This window comes from Oikopleura dioica, chromosome PAR (assembly GCF_907165135.1).
Source record: "Oikopleura dioica chromosome PAR, OKI2018_I68_1.0, whole genome shotgun sequence".
Lineage (NCBI taxonomy): Eukaryota > Metazoa > Chordata > Appendicularia > Copelata > Oikopleuridae > Oikopleura > Oikopleura dioica.
The window spans coordinates 16,061,309-16,075,372 of record NC_137293.1 but is presented as its reverse complement, the minus strand read 5'-3'; the positions used below and the strand labels follow the sequence as shown (position 1 = coordinate 16,075,372).

Below are 14,064 nucleotides of genomic sequence, written 5' to 3'. Positions count from 1 at the left end.
CTGTCAAAGGTCGACATTGATGGAGCAGAAGGAGACGAACCTGATCTCTCGAGCTGTCGTTTTAGATCGCTATTCAGTTGATGCTGTGATTGAATAATATCTGCAGCAGTCACGAAAGCATATTCTTCAATTTGAGCGATATACGTTTTCAAATTATCAGCATGCTTCAATTGCTCGTCCACAACATTCGCAACAACCTGAGTATTCAAGGCATGGTTATCAGTTCCTCTGTACTTTTGAGAAGAATCTGTTTTTGAAGGATCTCCGAATGAAAAATAGCAACAAAAAAGGTCAATCATTTTGGTTTATGAGGCCCTTGTTTAAATTTCACGCAAGTAAAAAAAGGAAAGCAGTCTGTTATCCACAAATATTTGCCCTTAAAATCCATGACCATGTTGGAAGAGGGAAAGCAGAGTGAGGTTTTCATTTGTAATCAAATTTATTGTAAGCAATAAGAAATTAGTGGAGAAGTTTCGTTAAAAAATATGAGTAGGACCGACTAATCTGAGTAATTTCTTGCAGCTGAGGAGGTCTATCAGCTCGCAACGAGTTTCAGAGGCGATGAATTCCTGTCTTGACGGGTTGACTTCCTCAAAATCCGCCTCAAATGTTCGATTGAGGGTCGACATAGTTGGAGCAGAAGGGGAGGCAGTATTTTCGCGCTCTCGCTTTAGATTCTCAATGAGTTGATGCTGGGATTGAATGATATCTGCTGCAGTCTTGAATGCATATCCTTCGACTTGACCAATATACTTTTTAACGTCATGCTGATGATCGAATGCTTCGTCCATTACTTCAGCAACGACTGTCGTTTTGAAGGACTTGTTATTCTGTCCTCTGTTTGGCTGCTTTGCTTCTGTTGGGTCTTCGCATGACACCCAGCAACAAAAAATTTTATGCCAAGACATGTTTTTCGAATTAAACTCTTTTCTCAACTGAAATTCTGAAGCTGGCTGTGAAAAGGCGAAGAAAAAAGGGAAATTTAATCTTTATCTGTAAATATTGAAATGTGGCTTTTCTCCAGTTGGAGAAGATTTCATGTCAATATATTCAAGAAAGGTAACGAGGTCGTAGCAAGGGAAAAGCCTTCTTCGGCAATAATGACAGTATCTGCAACGACCAAAATTACCCGAAACAGAATATTCAACACCTGAATTGAAAATTTCCAATGACGCCATGTCCATTGTCGACATGCAGCGTGAGTTCGATGAATTTTTCATAATTTCGCTTTGTAATGTAAATGCCTCCATTTATGAAGGCTATTTCAAGGCTGCATCCAAACGTTTTCCGGAGAGTGAATATATATTTTCAGGCGCACAAGACTTCCTCAACAAGATCGAGTAAAGCAGAAAGGTTTGAAATTTTGACCTCCGTCCTAGAGTAAAAAAACAGGTTAAAGGGGAAAGAAGTGCTCGTTGCATGGGTCGTGCTCAATCCGCCGGGGGATCAAGCCAAGCCACGGACGATGGTGAACCAAGCCACATTGGCGTCGAAAATGGCGCATACGACGACTTTGACGCTGTAAAACGCGAAGACTCGACGGACTCGATCATCAAAGAAAAACAAAAAGATGCTCAGAGAATCGTTAGTATTTTTTCTTTTAACATTACCCAATTTTTTGTCTAGGAAAAATTTGAAAAGGATAGATCTATCCTCGGTAAAATTGGAAATGGCTTTCGAAGTCTTTGGGCCACACGGCTCACCGAAAAGGACTTGTCAGATAATCCCGATAAGTATGCAAAGACGACGATTCGCGAGTTGATCCTCTATGTCATCTTTCTCGTGAACATCATCATCATGACACTCGGAAACACCTCGACAACACACTTTTTCTTCACAAATGTTCTCCAAAAGTAAGATTTCTATCAACAATCAACGTTACTAAAAATTCAAGACTGTTCGTCTCGAGCGGTCCCCAGACATGGGAAGGCATGAATCAAATGGATCAGTTCTGGGATTACGCTGAAAACTCGCTCGTCGACGGTCTCTACTGGGAGCACTGGTACAATGGAGAAGCCATTCCTGAAGAAGATACTGGATACATCTTTTTCGAGAACAAGCTTCTCGGAGCTCCTCGAATTCGACAGATAAAGGTGCTTATTTTTATGATTTTTGCGGTAATAAAAACTGTTAGGTCCGAAACGATTCTTGCACTGTTCACCAAGATTTCAAAGATGACATTTTGGCCTGCCACTCGAATTACGGCAAGAACTCGGAGGACAAGGAGCCGTTTGGGGCTTTCGATCAAGACTGTCAAGGAATGGCACGCTTACGCAGATTTACCGTTGATCACATATTTTTAATTTCCCGCGCATTCTCATGCCAACTGTGAATTTATCGTTGATATCGTGTGAACTACTCGTGTTGTATTCAATTAAGTATTAGCCGACTACTCCTACCAGTAGTATTCATGGGAAAGCATAGTGCGTAGTTTCTACTAATTGCTAAATGCGTCAATTTTTGCATGCTTCTTGAAAGCTGCGGGGAAGTACAATTCTGATTGTCCATGGGCCTGGCGATCCGAAGATGAGCTTGGAGGACGAACTTACAAATCTGACAAGCTCGGGTTTACCTATCCCGCTTCTGGATATACAAAAGACCTTGGACGGTAAGGTTTCTCCAGAGATTCATCGTTTCTATGATAAGAAATAAAACGAAAACAACCGAGATTCTCCATGATCTGAAGAAAGATCTGTGGATCGACCGAGGAACACGCGCACTCTTCATTGACTTCACCGTTTACAACCCGAACATCAACCTATTTTGCGTCGTAAAGCTCGTCGCTGAGTTCCCTGCAACTGGTGGCGTCATCACTTCGCAGAAATTCAGCACCGTCAAGCTCCTCAAACTCAAAGAAGGATATGACTACTTTATTCTCGCCACGGAGATCATCTACATTGCTTTCATCGTATACTACTGCGTCGAGGAATTTTTGGAAATCAAGATCCACAAGGGCGCTTATTTCAAAGGATTCTGGAATATCGTCGACGTCATCGTCATATTCCTGTCTCTCTGCGCTTTCTCATTCTAGTAAGAGCTTGACTCGTATTGTTAAGGGGGTAGAAACAGCTTTGTCGATCTTGGACTGCAGCTAGATAAAAGAAAACATAAGATTTATTTATGTTCACGAAATTTCCTCATAAATGTTCCTAGAAAAGGGTTGAGCTTCACAAAAATGTGAATGAAATTTGTTTAACTATCAGGGGACTCGAGATATACGTGTTTAAAAATTTGCGAAAATCGAGAATTTCGGAGAGATGAGCTGCTTCTGAGCCCGTTTGCTCAAAAATTTGACGACTAAAACAAATTTCGAGAGAGATGTTCTTAGATCTAAGATGTATCTATCTAAACCTGAAGAGAAAATTTGAAAATTTAAGATTCTCTTGTCTGTAGCGCCGGTCAAAAATCGCCCTTTTCGGAAAAAGCTGTTTCTACCCCCTTAAGATTCATTTTTTATCTTCAGTTTGTACCGACATACTGAGATCGAAAACAAACTCGATGCTCTCATGAAACAAGAAGACTCATATGCTGACTTCCAATCTTTGGCGTATTGGGAAGGAGTCGTAAGTTTTTAAAATTTAAATTCTTTTCAAAAATTCGCGCTCATTGACCTTTTCTAGTACATGTACGTCATGGCGATTGTGGTTTTCCTCGCCTGGATTAAACTTTTCAAATACATCAGCTTTAACACAACTATGAATCAAGTAAGCACCGCATATTTTTGAGCATAATTGCGTCTCATTCATCAATTTCTAGCTTTCCGAAACTCTTTCTCGTTCGGCGAAGGATGTTGGGGGATTTATGATCATGTTTCTGATCGTTTTCCTTGCTTACACTCAACTGGGATTCTTGATTTTTGGAAGCCAAGTCGAAGATTTTAGCAAGTTCGACAAGTGTGTCTACACGCTCTTCAGAATCATCCTCGGTGATTTCAACTTTCACCAGTTGGAGAATGCCCACAATATTCTCGGACCCGTCTTTTTCATTACGTAAGCAAGGCCAAGTTTATTTGATTGACATAAAAAACAAGCTATGTGTTCTTCGTTTTCTTCGTCTTGCTCAACATGTTCTTGGCCATCATCAACGATACATACTCCGAAGTCAAGGAAGACTTGGCCACGCGAAAATCTGAATTCGACCTTGGAGCTTTCATCAAAAAGGGCTACAATGGCATGCTCACAAAACTCAAACTTCGCAAAGACCGACTCAAGGCCCGTGTTTTAAAAATGAATTAATAAAACTGATCCATCATTTTTTTAACATTCAAAAAAGGACATTCAAGATGCCCTGGACTCAGCTGACACGAACAATGATGATCAAGTCGACTGGGATGAGTGGCGCTCTGACCTTAAACTTCGGGGCGTGCCCGACGCTGAGATTGAAGCAGTCTTTGCCAAATATGACAAAGATGGGGACATGGTTCTTAACAAAGAGGAACGAAACAGGCTCCGCGCTGACCTACTCAAGCAGACAGCGGAGATCAACGACGAGATCGATGATGTTAAGGATCGCGGTTCAAAAAGTGGATCACTTGAGATTACTCTCGCTCTTTGAACGCTCCTTTGAACCCGGAAACAAGGATCGACAAGAAGTTGGAGAAGCTCTTGGCTTCGACATGCACCAGCCAGAAAATCATGGATTCGCATCCGATTCGAATCCACTTGCCAACGAGCTGATGCTTGAAAAACTTAACAAGGTAATTGACAACTGAAAGCATATTATTAAAAATCGTTAGATGTTTGTCTCCAACGATGAATTCACGATTCTCTCCCGTCGTGTCGATCGACTCGAGCATCATGTTTCTAAAATTGCTTCAAGAATCGACTCAATTGTCAACAAAATTGAGTCCTTTGATAAGGTAAATAACCTTCTCAGAGAAAGGGGTAAATAACTCGTATTTCAGCTCAAAACTCGCGAAAGCTCGGCCCGTTCTGACCTCTTCAGCAACCTTGGCCAGCAATAATCAGCCTTTTTATGATGAAAAAGTCGTGATCAGCGCATTTGATCACGCACGCCACCACCGCGGGCCGCGCTTTGGCCAACAATCTGCCAGTAGAGCGATCGTCTGTACATTTCTTCATCTTCCTGTAGTTCAAAAGCAAAATACCGATATCTGTTCAAAATCAATAAATTTAGTTTGTAGAACTGGACTCATTTTGTCAGGAAACCGGGCTCAGGGTCGGCAAAGGAAGAGTAATTAGGATAGTTTTATGCTTCTCAGCTTGGCATTAACCGCTGAAGCAATTATTACCACCGAAGCAGGTGCAAAAATATGAATTAAGCGCGCTCAGTGCCATAATATTTACTTGATCGCAGAGGAAAATTAACGAATCATTAGTGTCTGGGATCCATATTTCAAATTCTATTTCTGATCTGAATTCTGCTATTTCCGGCTCCAGGGGGAAATCAGTGTCTTATTAGAGGCGAAAACTTGTTGACGTCAAAGTCGTAGGAAATGGACTCTGGTTGTCTAATAACTCGATGAGTGGATAAAAATTGAAATTCAAGATTTTAATTGCAATCGTTTAAATCATTAGCCGTCCACTCAACAATCACTTTCTTTGATCTTCGAGATCGAGAAACTCGTACTTGATGATTCATCAAAACTGGCCATATAGTTCTTGGAGAGTTGGTTAGTTAAGAGAGATTGAGAAATAAAGCAGTAAACTTGTCATGCATCCGGCGCCACGGAACGGTATACAGCCGGAACAAGAGATGCATATTGACTCTTGCTCAAAATTGACATCGCCTTCGCCAGCTGATCGCCATAAACTACTCAGATGTCAGCCACATCCACCTGCGCGAATGCTCAGAGCTTGAGCTCAAGGACATGTCAACAGTGATTTTTAGGAACGAGGGACTGCGAAGCTCGTTCTGACATTTGAAGGTAATCCGGTAAAACAGAGAAGTACGCTCTCCTTAAAAAGTTATTTCGAATCCGTGTGGTTTTTATACAACCTGGAGGAGCCATTATCAGTATCGACCAGAACTTGACCAGATTTTTGAGCATCAGTATGAATTGTATTACAATTACTAGCGCCGCCCTAGAGCGCCACATCAAAGAGAGCTCTAGTCTTGATGAAACGCGTTTTTACTCTTTTTTTTTCACTTTCGCTCCTGGTCGCTGAGTTTAAACAAGATTTTTCAGGACGAGAGAATCTGAAAGTACTTCAACTCAGAACATTTGATAAACAGGTCGAGAATAGCAGAGGGATGAATGTCAAGAAAGAGCCACACAGATGATACTGAAGTCCAACAGAAGAATCAGTCCGAGGTACATTTATGTGAATAAAAAGGCAAATTCCAGGCGGGAAGGAGTGGTTCCGGTTTCCCTTGAATATCGCTTTTTTCCCATCATAAAAGGCGCTTATTTTTTCGCCCGGACAAGTACCGTATTTTCGTGGAGAAATTTATTGATGAAAAACAGCGAGAAAACACTTTGTTAATTGAATTTTTCGTTGTTTTCTCATTTTTCTATGGAATATGGGAAGTAGATTCGCTAGTCATTTTGAAGTGCATAACTGAAAGCAGCTGGCAAATATGTCATATGGAAGTCTTTCTTGGCTTGCTCAACGACAACGTTAAAACGATAACTTTTGCTATTTGAAATCACTCAGATTTATTGCTTTCCATTCTCCCAGAATTCCAAAAAGGGCAAGTTGAAAGTGTCTGCAGCTGAACAAAAAAAGACAAAACTGAAAATTGCAATAAGCGTTTCATGGGAGACGATTTCTAACAAAACGGCGCGTTTATCAATGAAAACTCCGGTTATTGCCCTTTGCGGGTCGATGACATGCTTTAGGGGAGAATATCTCTCTATTTTGCCGAAAGAGATAGGTAGACTTTGTCACTGTATGCTTATCCTCTTATAGGCAGCATATGGACGGGTAGTGCATTGAACATGCCCTCGCTTGACTTGAACTCGATCCATCACAAATATCGACCGTAGAGAGGGGTTGTCATTCGAGCCTATGATTCGAGCCATCCAAAATCTCTAGAATCTGGGCTAGTGGTTAGGGTTAGGGACTTGGAAGTTCCAAGTTGGAACTCTTAACGGGGGTTCCGGGGGGCGAAGCCCCCTGCCTTAGGCCTTAGGTGGGGGATCCCGGGGGCGTAACCCCCTTGGTTAGGTTTAGGGTTAAGGGCAGCTCGAATGAAAACCTACTACCAATGGGTTAGGGTTATGATATCAACTATTTCTTTTTTGTCTTTCATTTTTATTTTACTGTGATAAACCGGCTCCACTAAGATAGGTCTTGTTCTGACGACTGTGATCTTCTGGATCCATGGGAGTCACTTCAGTTATCATCAATGGATTCTTCCTAAAGAAGCTTCCGTTCTATCAAGATAATTGTTTTTATCCATCGGTTTTCATCATTAGCAAATACTTTTCTCATGTCATGCTAAGCGAAATGATGGCAAAAAGCGTGATGAGAGACAGAGAGTCAACAGAGAGTGGCCAACTCTGATTGTGGAAACTGACAATAAGAACTATCCCTACTATTAAACATGCGTATCAAAATGTGACAAAGCGTTTGTTTGACAATTTCATTGATTCCTTAAAGTGAAAGCATGGCCCCAGTCAATCGTTAGTTCATTATGTGAAAAACTGCTATTGCAAGTTAATCCGATTCTGACAGTCAGTAACAGTAATGCTCCCCACGACCGTCCGGATTATGTCTTCGAGGTCAAAATTTTTTCGATCTGTCTTTTCAGAATTACAATCTGGCGATTACTTTTGACGCTGATGGTCACATCAGTTGTCGGACAAAAAATGTCGAGGACGATTGAAAAGGAGATTTGCTATCATCAGCAGGAGCTCGACAAACTGACAAATGCTCAACGCCAGGACTGCTTCCACCATCCAGCGGCGTTCAAGTACTCCCTGATCGGATTGAGAAGAGCCGAGGAAGAGTGTAAAAGGCTGCTTATCAAAAACACATGGAACTGTACTGGGCTTATCGAGCAAGCGCAGAAGACGCTGAAAAACCACGACTGGACTTCAATCATGTCAAAGAGTGAGTTTTCGGTCGGTGACCAGACCAGCGGGAATGTCCTTTGTCCCATTTGATTCTATAATCACTGCTAAACTCACAACTTGTTCATTGTGCGATGAATAGAGTAACTTTTCTATGCCATCGTTTCCGTCAAATACAAGGAAACACTTCCGGCTTACGCTATCTATCCGGAAATGTCGCGTTAATAGAAAACTTCGGTTTCTTACAATTTCATTTTAGGTTATCCAGAAACCGCGTTTGCTAATGCAATGATTGCAGCAGGAATCACTTATGAAATAACAAAAGCTTGCATCAAAGGACAAATCAACGTCGTTCATGGATGCCAAAGAAAAACATCAAAAAACTATTATAAGGTACGTGGTAATGCTTTATGATTGAGCAGTCCTCCATGATTCCAACCGGAATTCGCCCCGAAATAAATCAATGGCGTTATTAGAAATTCGCGATTTACGATATTTACAGGAGGTGACCTTCCGTAGTGTTGGAATCTGACGCTGATTTACTATCCGTGTCAGTTAGTAAATACTAGAAATAACGAGGCTTGAACGAGGGGGAGGTGTACCCTTGAGTGATTCAATAGCTTAAACTTTATCTCGACTTCACAAATTTTATTAGGACTTTTACATCCACGAAGATACAGTGGCTTCGACAAACTGTATCGATAAATGCGTGGAATACGCGAAGCAACGAGCAGAAGCATTCCAAATAAGGACTGATTCTTCACTCGACTATACTCTCGCTCGCAAAAATCAAAAAGTTGGCGAACGACTTGTCTTCAGATCAAGGCAAGTTTAAATCCTCATGACTTCAGGTTAGACCAACTTTCAGACGCGAAAGCTGCAGATGTATGGGTCCGTCAGGGAGCTGTACGTGGAAATATTGTGTAAAAAGCATAGAAGACTTCAGCAAAATAGCATCAAATCTCTACTCCAAATACAAAGAAAAACCTTCACTACAGAAAATAACCGTGAACATGAATGGGCCCCAGCCAGATATCAAAAGTATACCCGACAGGATACTTGTCTACATGTTGCCGTTAGACATCTGGTAAGAGGACAATCAAGAATTTCCGCGAGAAAAAGTTTCAGTTCGGCTAATGGAGGCGCTAGTTCTGTATCATTACTCAATCAAAACCGCGGAAGACTCTGCAAGCTTCCAAGGGACAAGAAGAAAACCTCAAAAAGAACGACAATTGAAAAATCTTCAAAGAAAAAATCACGCCATAAAAAGGGCAGATATAGAAGAAATCAACGAAAAAAGAATCTCGGAAAGGTAGTCTTCATTTTGAGGGGTTAGATTTCGATGTCAGTCCTAGTGTACCGCGATCTGCTGCAACAATAATTTCAAAGAAGTGCAGATAGTCGAAAAGTTCAAGCATAATATGAAGTTCTCGTGGAACAAGGACGAACCGATATCCTGGGACGTGCGGAAAAGAAATGTAACATACGGCGTCTGTACCTAGCCTGTTTGAAAATACAGAAATGCACATGTTGTCACATAAATATTTTTCGCTGAAATCTTCTTTTTGAACTTTATTAGTTAACTGTGCCAGGCAGTAAATGAGGGCATTGGGTAAAACAGCGTCTAAGCAGTTTGGTTTTTGTTGATTCGGGAGGAGACGCGCTCAGCCTTCTTGGGGACTTTCTTTGCCTCCTGTTTTTCTTTCTTTTCTAGAGAGGAGCTGCAAAACGATTGATGGTAATCAATAAATATTCATAGTAAAATGTTCAAGCTCTTCCTTTGTCGAGGGAGTTTCTGATCTTCCTAGCCTCGCCGACTTTTCCTTGAAGCATTAACTCGAGGCCTTCGATTCTTTTCTTATACTGGCGTTTTCTCGCCGCTCGTTCTTCTTCTGCCTCGGAGAGCATTTCTTTCAGATCTGCGATTCTGTCGTCCGCGATGCTCTTGAAAAGCTCCGTCTTTTGCTGAATTTCCTTGTTTCGTTCTTGAAGGCGACTTTTAAAAGTTCGAAAAAAACTCAATACTTTCATAATGATTAGCGATCTAATTATTTTCGAACTTGCGTAATGTAAGAAATGATATCTTCCATCTTGCTGAATCCGTAAATCAGCTTTTCGTAATTTGGCTCCTCGTAGAATTTCTTCTTGTAATCGGCAAGTTCTCTTTGGCAAGCTGGATTGTCGCAGATGTCACTTGCTTGATCGACATTTTCAGTAGTCTCCGACATTTGCTGAAAATTAGGGACTGAAGGAATCGGCGATTTTGTTGAGTTTATTTTGACTTGTATAAAATTTATACTATAAATGCTAGTCGTAGTGAAAATGTGCAGACGGGATACAAGCGGCTTCCTTGACCACTTTAGCAGCAAAAATAATAAGAGAGTGAGAAAATAAAAAACAGCACGATGGATTTTAATTTTTCTTGTTTTTCTTCGCCTTGGCGTGTTTTTCTTGCTATCGGCAGTTCGTCGACGCATGACGATCTTGGGCTTCGAGTTTGGATCCTCCTCCCATTCGTCTGAGTCAAAGTCAGCGTCATCACTGAATTCGAAGTCTGGGTGCTGTCCATCGTCGCTGTGAATGCATGGCCCTCCATCTCGTTCCCGACTTTCAAAGGTTTTATTTTCGAAGAAATTACATTTGGCGAAAACAAACTCTAGTAGAGAGTTCAATAGAACCTTCCCTGAAACCTGCTACAAGTGGAATGGCTGCTGAAGTCGTGGCGGCACAATAGAAGTCTTCATTATCTTCTTCTGGATCTTGCTCGTCTTCTTCGTATTCATTCTCGTTCTCATCCCCTTCATTCTCCTCCAAGGCGGGGACTGGAACAACATTCTTTTGGGCAGTCTCTTGAAACTTCTTCAACTCTTCTTGCAACGACGCGATTTTCTTCTTGTATCGTTTCTTCTCGGCCTCTCGATTTTCTTCGGACAACTTTACTTGAGCAACACACTTTTGCACCTCCTCCTTATGCTTTTTCTTTTCTTCTTCGAATCGTTGAAGGAAGAATTTATTCTCGTTCTCGAGCACTCTTTTATGCGAATAAATAAATCAGCTTTATAAAAATGAAGCTCTTATTTTTCACACTTTCCTAACGCACTCGATCGCCTTTTCATACTCAGAGAAGTGAAAAATGCGCTGCAGATATTCTCCCGATTCAATGATACTTTTCATTTCCGTTCTTTCATTTTGGCATGCTTCATCTGCACAAGTTCGGATTTGTCTTTCTGTCATGCTGAAGTTCGAACTCTTAAAAATTCACGAGTTTTCAACTGATTTTTATGAAATAAACAAGTTCGAAAGGCAAACGTGCTCTAGAAAATTGAGAGAGACAGGATATTAAATGTACAATTTATTGTGTTTGAAGATAACTGTACAAATAGCCAGCATTAAATTTAGAATTAATTAACTTCAGTTTGTAGTCCTCCGTTTCGAATGAAATTCAGCAATTGCTCCTCGGTTAGGTTGACACCTGAGCTCTTTACAGTTTCCAATACATCTTTCAGTATAGTAGGACTTTTGAGCGTTAGAGCGAGCTTTCCCACTTACCAATCAGAGTCTAATCATCAGACACATTTCCTATCAATTCAAAATCAATCGTCTCTAACGTTCCTTAGTTCCGAATCCTTCGAAGTAGACCCTTCTTTCTTGTCAGACTCAAGTTCATTTACTTCGTCGACGTCCATTGGCATCACGAACATCGACTGCTGATCCATTCCATTTTCTTCCTTTTCCAATTTGACATTTTCTTTGACAGGTGTGATCTCTGCGGGCTTGTGCTCGACCGTTTCGGTGATATCTGTAAAACCCGAACTAGTGAAGTTCTGCGAGAAGAAGTTGCTAAAGGATGCCGATTCATCCTCATCCTCGGGCGTCATCGTGCCGAACTTCTTCTGCATGAAGGCTTTAGGTTTGGTAACGCTCTTTCGCTTGATCAACCGCTCCAAGTACTTTTTGGTAATAAAATCGTCGGAGATGCCACGCTCTGCTGCTCCTGAAAACGATCATTTTACAATCAATATATTATAAAGAGCTAATTGACAAGCTGAAACTCACCCTTTCGCAAGATATCTTCAATTCCCGTTCCATCGTCGCGCCCGAGAGTTGGTCTTTCGCTCTTGAGAAGCCAATCGAGCGCTTTCTGTTCGATAATCGCGATGTCCTGGAAGACTTGCTGGTCCAAGAAATTCACCTTGTACTTTCGACACCAGTTCTGAAAGAGAAAAAGTAAGAAACCAAACGAGAAAGAAGAACGATTACCTTGACCCAAGACTTGGAAATTTCGGTGCCAATGTTGAGGCTGACTCCTTTGTTGTGGACATCGGAGCGGACGAGAATTCGCTTCTTCGTCTCCGTCGAGTACCATTCCCAGACTTCGTCCATCCATGGCGGATTGCCGGACATGGGCGGCGTGGAAACTCGTGAAGTGACGGAAGGGGAAGAGCTTGGCGACATTGAAAACGGCGACGACGAGGAATGAATACTCTCTTCTTTGAGCAACTTTTGAATCTTTGTCTTTGGCATTGAAAGATCCTCCGGCTCGTCATTATAGTCAGTTACAGTGGCGATCGCATCCAACTTGGGTGGTGAGTTTGAGTAGCCGCTATTATCGATTTCCTTTTTGGGTGACATGGGCTCTGCCTTTCGCTTTGACGGCGTTTTGCGCGTGTAATGCGGCTGTGACGCGATGGAGATACCTCGTCTTTTGAACAGTTGCTCATGCCAGAATTTATCCTAGACGAAATTCTTGAACTAACGAAGGATGAGTTGATGCTTACCTTGACCAAACTGTCCTGATACTTTCCCTCAGCAATCAGCTGCTCGCCGAACTTCTTGACTTCCGCGGTAGATACCATACGATGAATAATTTCTTTATTGAACCACTCTTCGATTTCGACATCAAATGCGTCGCGCTCTCTGATTCGATTTATTTTAGCAGGAGACTGGAGAAGATTAATGTTGAATTTGCGCTGCCAGCCGGCGACAAAGTGATCGTGAACTCGATCTCTCGCGAGGCCATACTTGTCGGCAAGGAAGAGAACTCGCTCTTGGATCTCTTTCGCTCCAAGTTCACGGAATTGCGATTCAATTTCGTACCAATCGTTTAATCTCTCGTAGACTTTCGGCACACTCTACAAACAGAACAGTTAATTCGTGATTGATTCGCGTTTCTTTTCGCGTTACCTTGAGTGAGTCTTGCTCTGAGAGGCGAATATCGTTGATCTTGACGAAACTGCTCACCCAGCCTTTTGTAATATCGACCTCGGCTTCCAGCTCTTTGTTTATCATTTTCGCTGCATCCATCAAAGTATTGTAGGTGACAACTTCTGTCATTGATGTCTCTTCGTACCATTCCTTGAGCTTCGAGCGCAATTCTTTTCCTTTCACCGCCATGCTCTGGTCGTTGAACTCGAAGCCGTACGATTTGCAAAAGTTAGCCGCCCAGTACTTGTTGAAACTTCTGTCAACGCCGAGTTCTTTCGCCACTTCTCTCGCTTTTTCGACGATTCTCTGGTGTGAGATGAGCTTCGTTTTGGAGGCGGTGCGGTACCACTCGGCCACCTTATCTTTCACAGAGGCGTAATTATTCAACCTTGGCTGCTCCGAAAGCTTGATACCGTGCTTCTTGGAAAGCGTAGATAGCAGCGATTTCGTCACGGTGTAATTGAGGCCCTTTTCTTCGATTATTTCGTAGGCTTTGTCCATGATGTTTTGACTGGAGATGACGCGTTTCTCGGACTCGACCTTGTACCACTCGATTACGGCGGATTCGAGGACATGTTTGCCCGCTGATTTGTCCGGCAACTTTGTCTGCTCCGAGAGACGAATGTTGTAGACGTCGAGAAAACCACGGATTGTCCCTTCCGAGATCGGAAGAAGGCGAAGCTTGAGTGCATCGCGTATCTCCACAGCCCGGGCCAATATCATCTTCGTATCCAAATAGCGATGCGCCGTTTCCCCGTCGAACCAACATTTCAAAACTGATCGTGGATAAATACGCTCGAAGCTAACACACAAGCTAAGAGCATGCGCCCATCTATCAACAGACGAGGAGCGCGGCGACGTGTATATCTGTCAGGCTCGTA

General features: G+C 42.2%; 5 protein-coding genes across 5 annotated transcripts; 3 read left to right on the top strand and 2 right to left on the bottom strand.

The window, feature by feature from the left end:
* The first annotated feature begins 1,297 nt into the window (after nt 1-1,297).
* On the top strand, nt 1,298-5,094 carry LOC145702118 (polycystin-2-like protein 1). The gene is made up of 15 exons (XM_081779327.1): nt 1,298-1,353; nt 1,393-1,584; nt 1,627-1,853; nt 1,895-2,093; nt 2,135-2,321; nt 2,479-2,608; nt 2,647-3,030; nt 3,464-3,563; nt 3,621-3,704; nt 3,757-3,989; nt 4,031-4,211; nt 4,273-4,545; nt 4,580-4,696; nt 4,736-4,858; nt 4,904-5,094. The coding sequence occupies exons 2-15, from the start codon at nt 1,420-1,422 to the stop codon at nt 4,961-4,963; spliced, it is 2,463 nt and encodes an 820-aa protein (XP_081635453.1). The 5' UTR covers nt 1,298-1,353; nt 1,393-1,419; the 3' UTR covers nt 4,964-5,094.
* Nucleotides 5,095-6,128: 1,034 nt separating this feature from the next.
* LOC145702117 (protein Wnt-2-like) lies at nt 6,129-8,813 on the top strand. Its single transcript, XM_081779326.1, has 4 exons — nt 6,129-6,274; nt 7,717-8,018; nt 8,238-8,371; nt 8,634-8,813. Exons 1-4 carry the CDS (start codon nt 6,240-6,242, stop codon nt 8,811-8,813), a joined length of 651 nt encoding a protein of 216 aa, XP_081635452.1. The 5' UTR covers nt 6,129-6,239.
* A 37-nt stretch (nt 8,814-8,850) lies between these two features.
* Nucleotides 8,851-9,507, top strand: LOC145702602 (uncharacterized). The gene is made up of 3 exons (XM_081779840.1): nt 8,851-9,065; nt 9,107-9,290; nt 9,334-9,507. Exons 1-3 carry the CDS (start codon nt 8,866-8,868, stop codon nt 9,478-9,480), a joined length of 531 nt encoding a protein of 176 aa, XP_081635966.1. The 5' UTR covers nt 8,851-8,865; the 3' UTR covers nt 9,481-9,507.
* Nucleotide 9,508: 1 nt separating this feature from the next.
* On the bottom strand, nt 9,509-10,209 carry LOC145702603 (uncharacterized). Its single transcript, XM_081779841.1, has 2 exons — nt 10,043-10,209; nt 9,509-9,974 (listed from the first exon to the last, which is right to left on the bottom strand). The coding sequence occupies exons 1-2, from the start codon at nt 10,204-10,206 to the stop codon at nt 9,746-9,748; spliced, it is 393 nt and encodes a 130-aa protein (XP_081635967.1). The 5' UTR covers nt 10,207-10,209; the 3' UTR covers nt 9,509-9,745.
* A 1,108-nt stretch (nt 10,210-11,317) lies between these two features.
* Nucleotides 11,318-13,975, bottom strand: LOC145703229 (uncharacterized). The gene is made up of 5 exons (XM_081780560.1): nt 13,163-13,975; nt 12,757-13,110; nt 12,239-12,712; nt 12,035-12,191; nt 11,318-11,972 (listed from the first exon to the last, which is right to left on the bottom strand). The coding sequence occupies exons 1-5, from the start codon at nt 13,904-13,906 to the stop codon at nt 11,572-11,574; spliced, it is 2,130 nt and encodes a 709-aa protein (XP_081636686.1). The 5' UTR covers nt 13,907-13,975; the 3' UTR covers nt 11,318-11,571.
* Between the last annotated feature and the right edge of the window lie 89 nt (nt 13,976-14,064).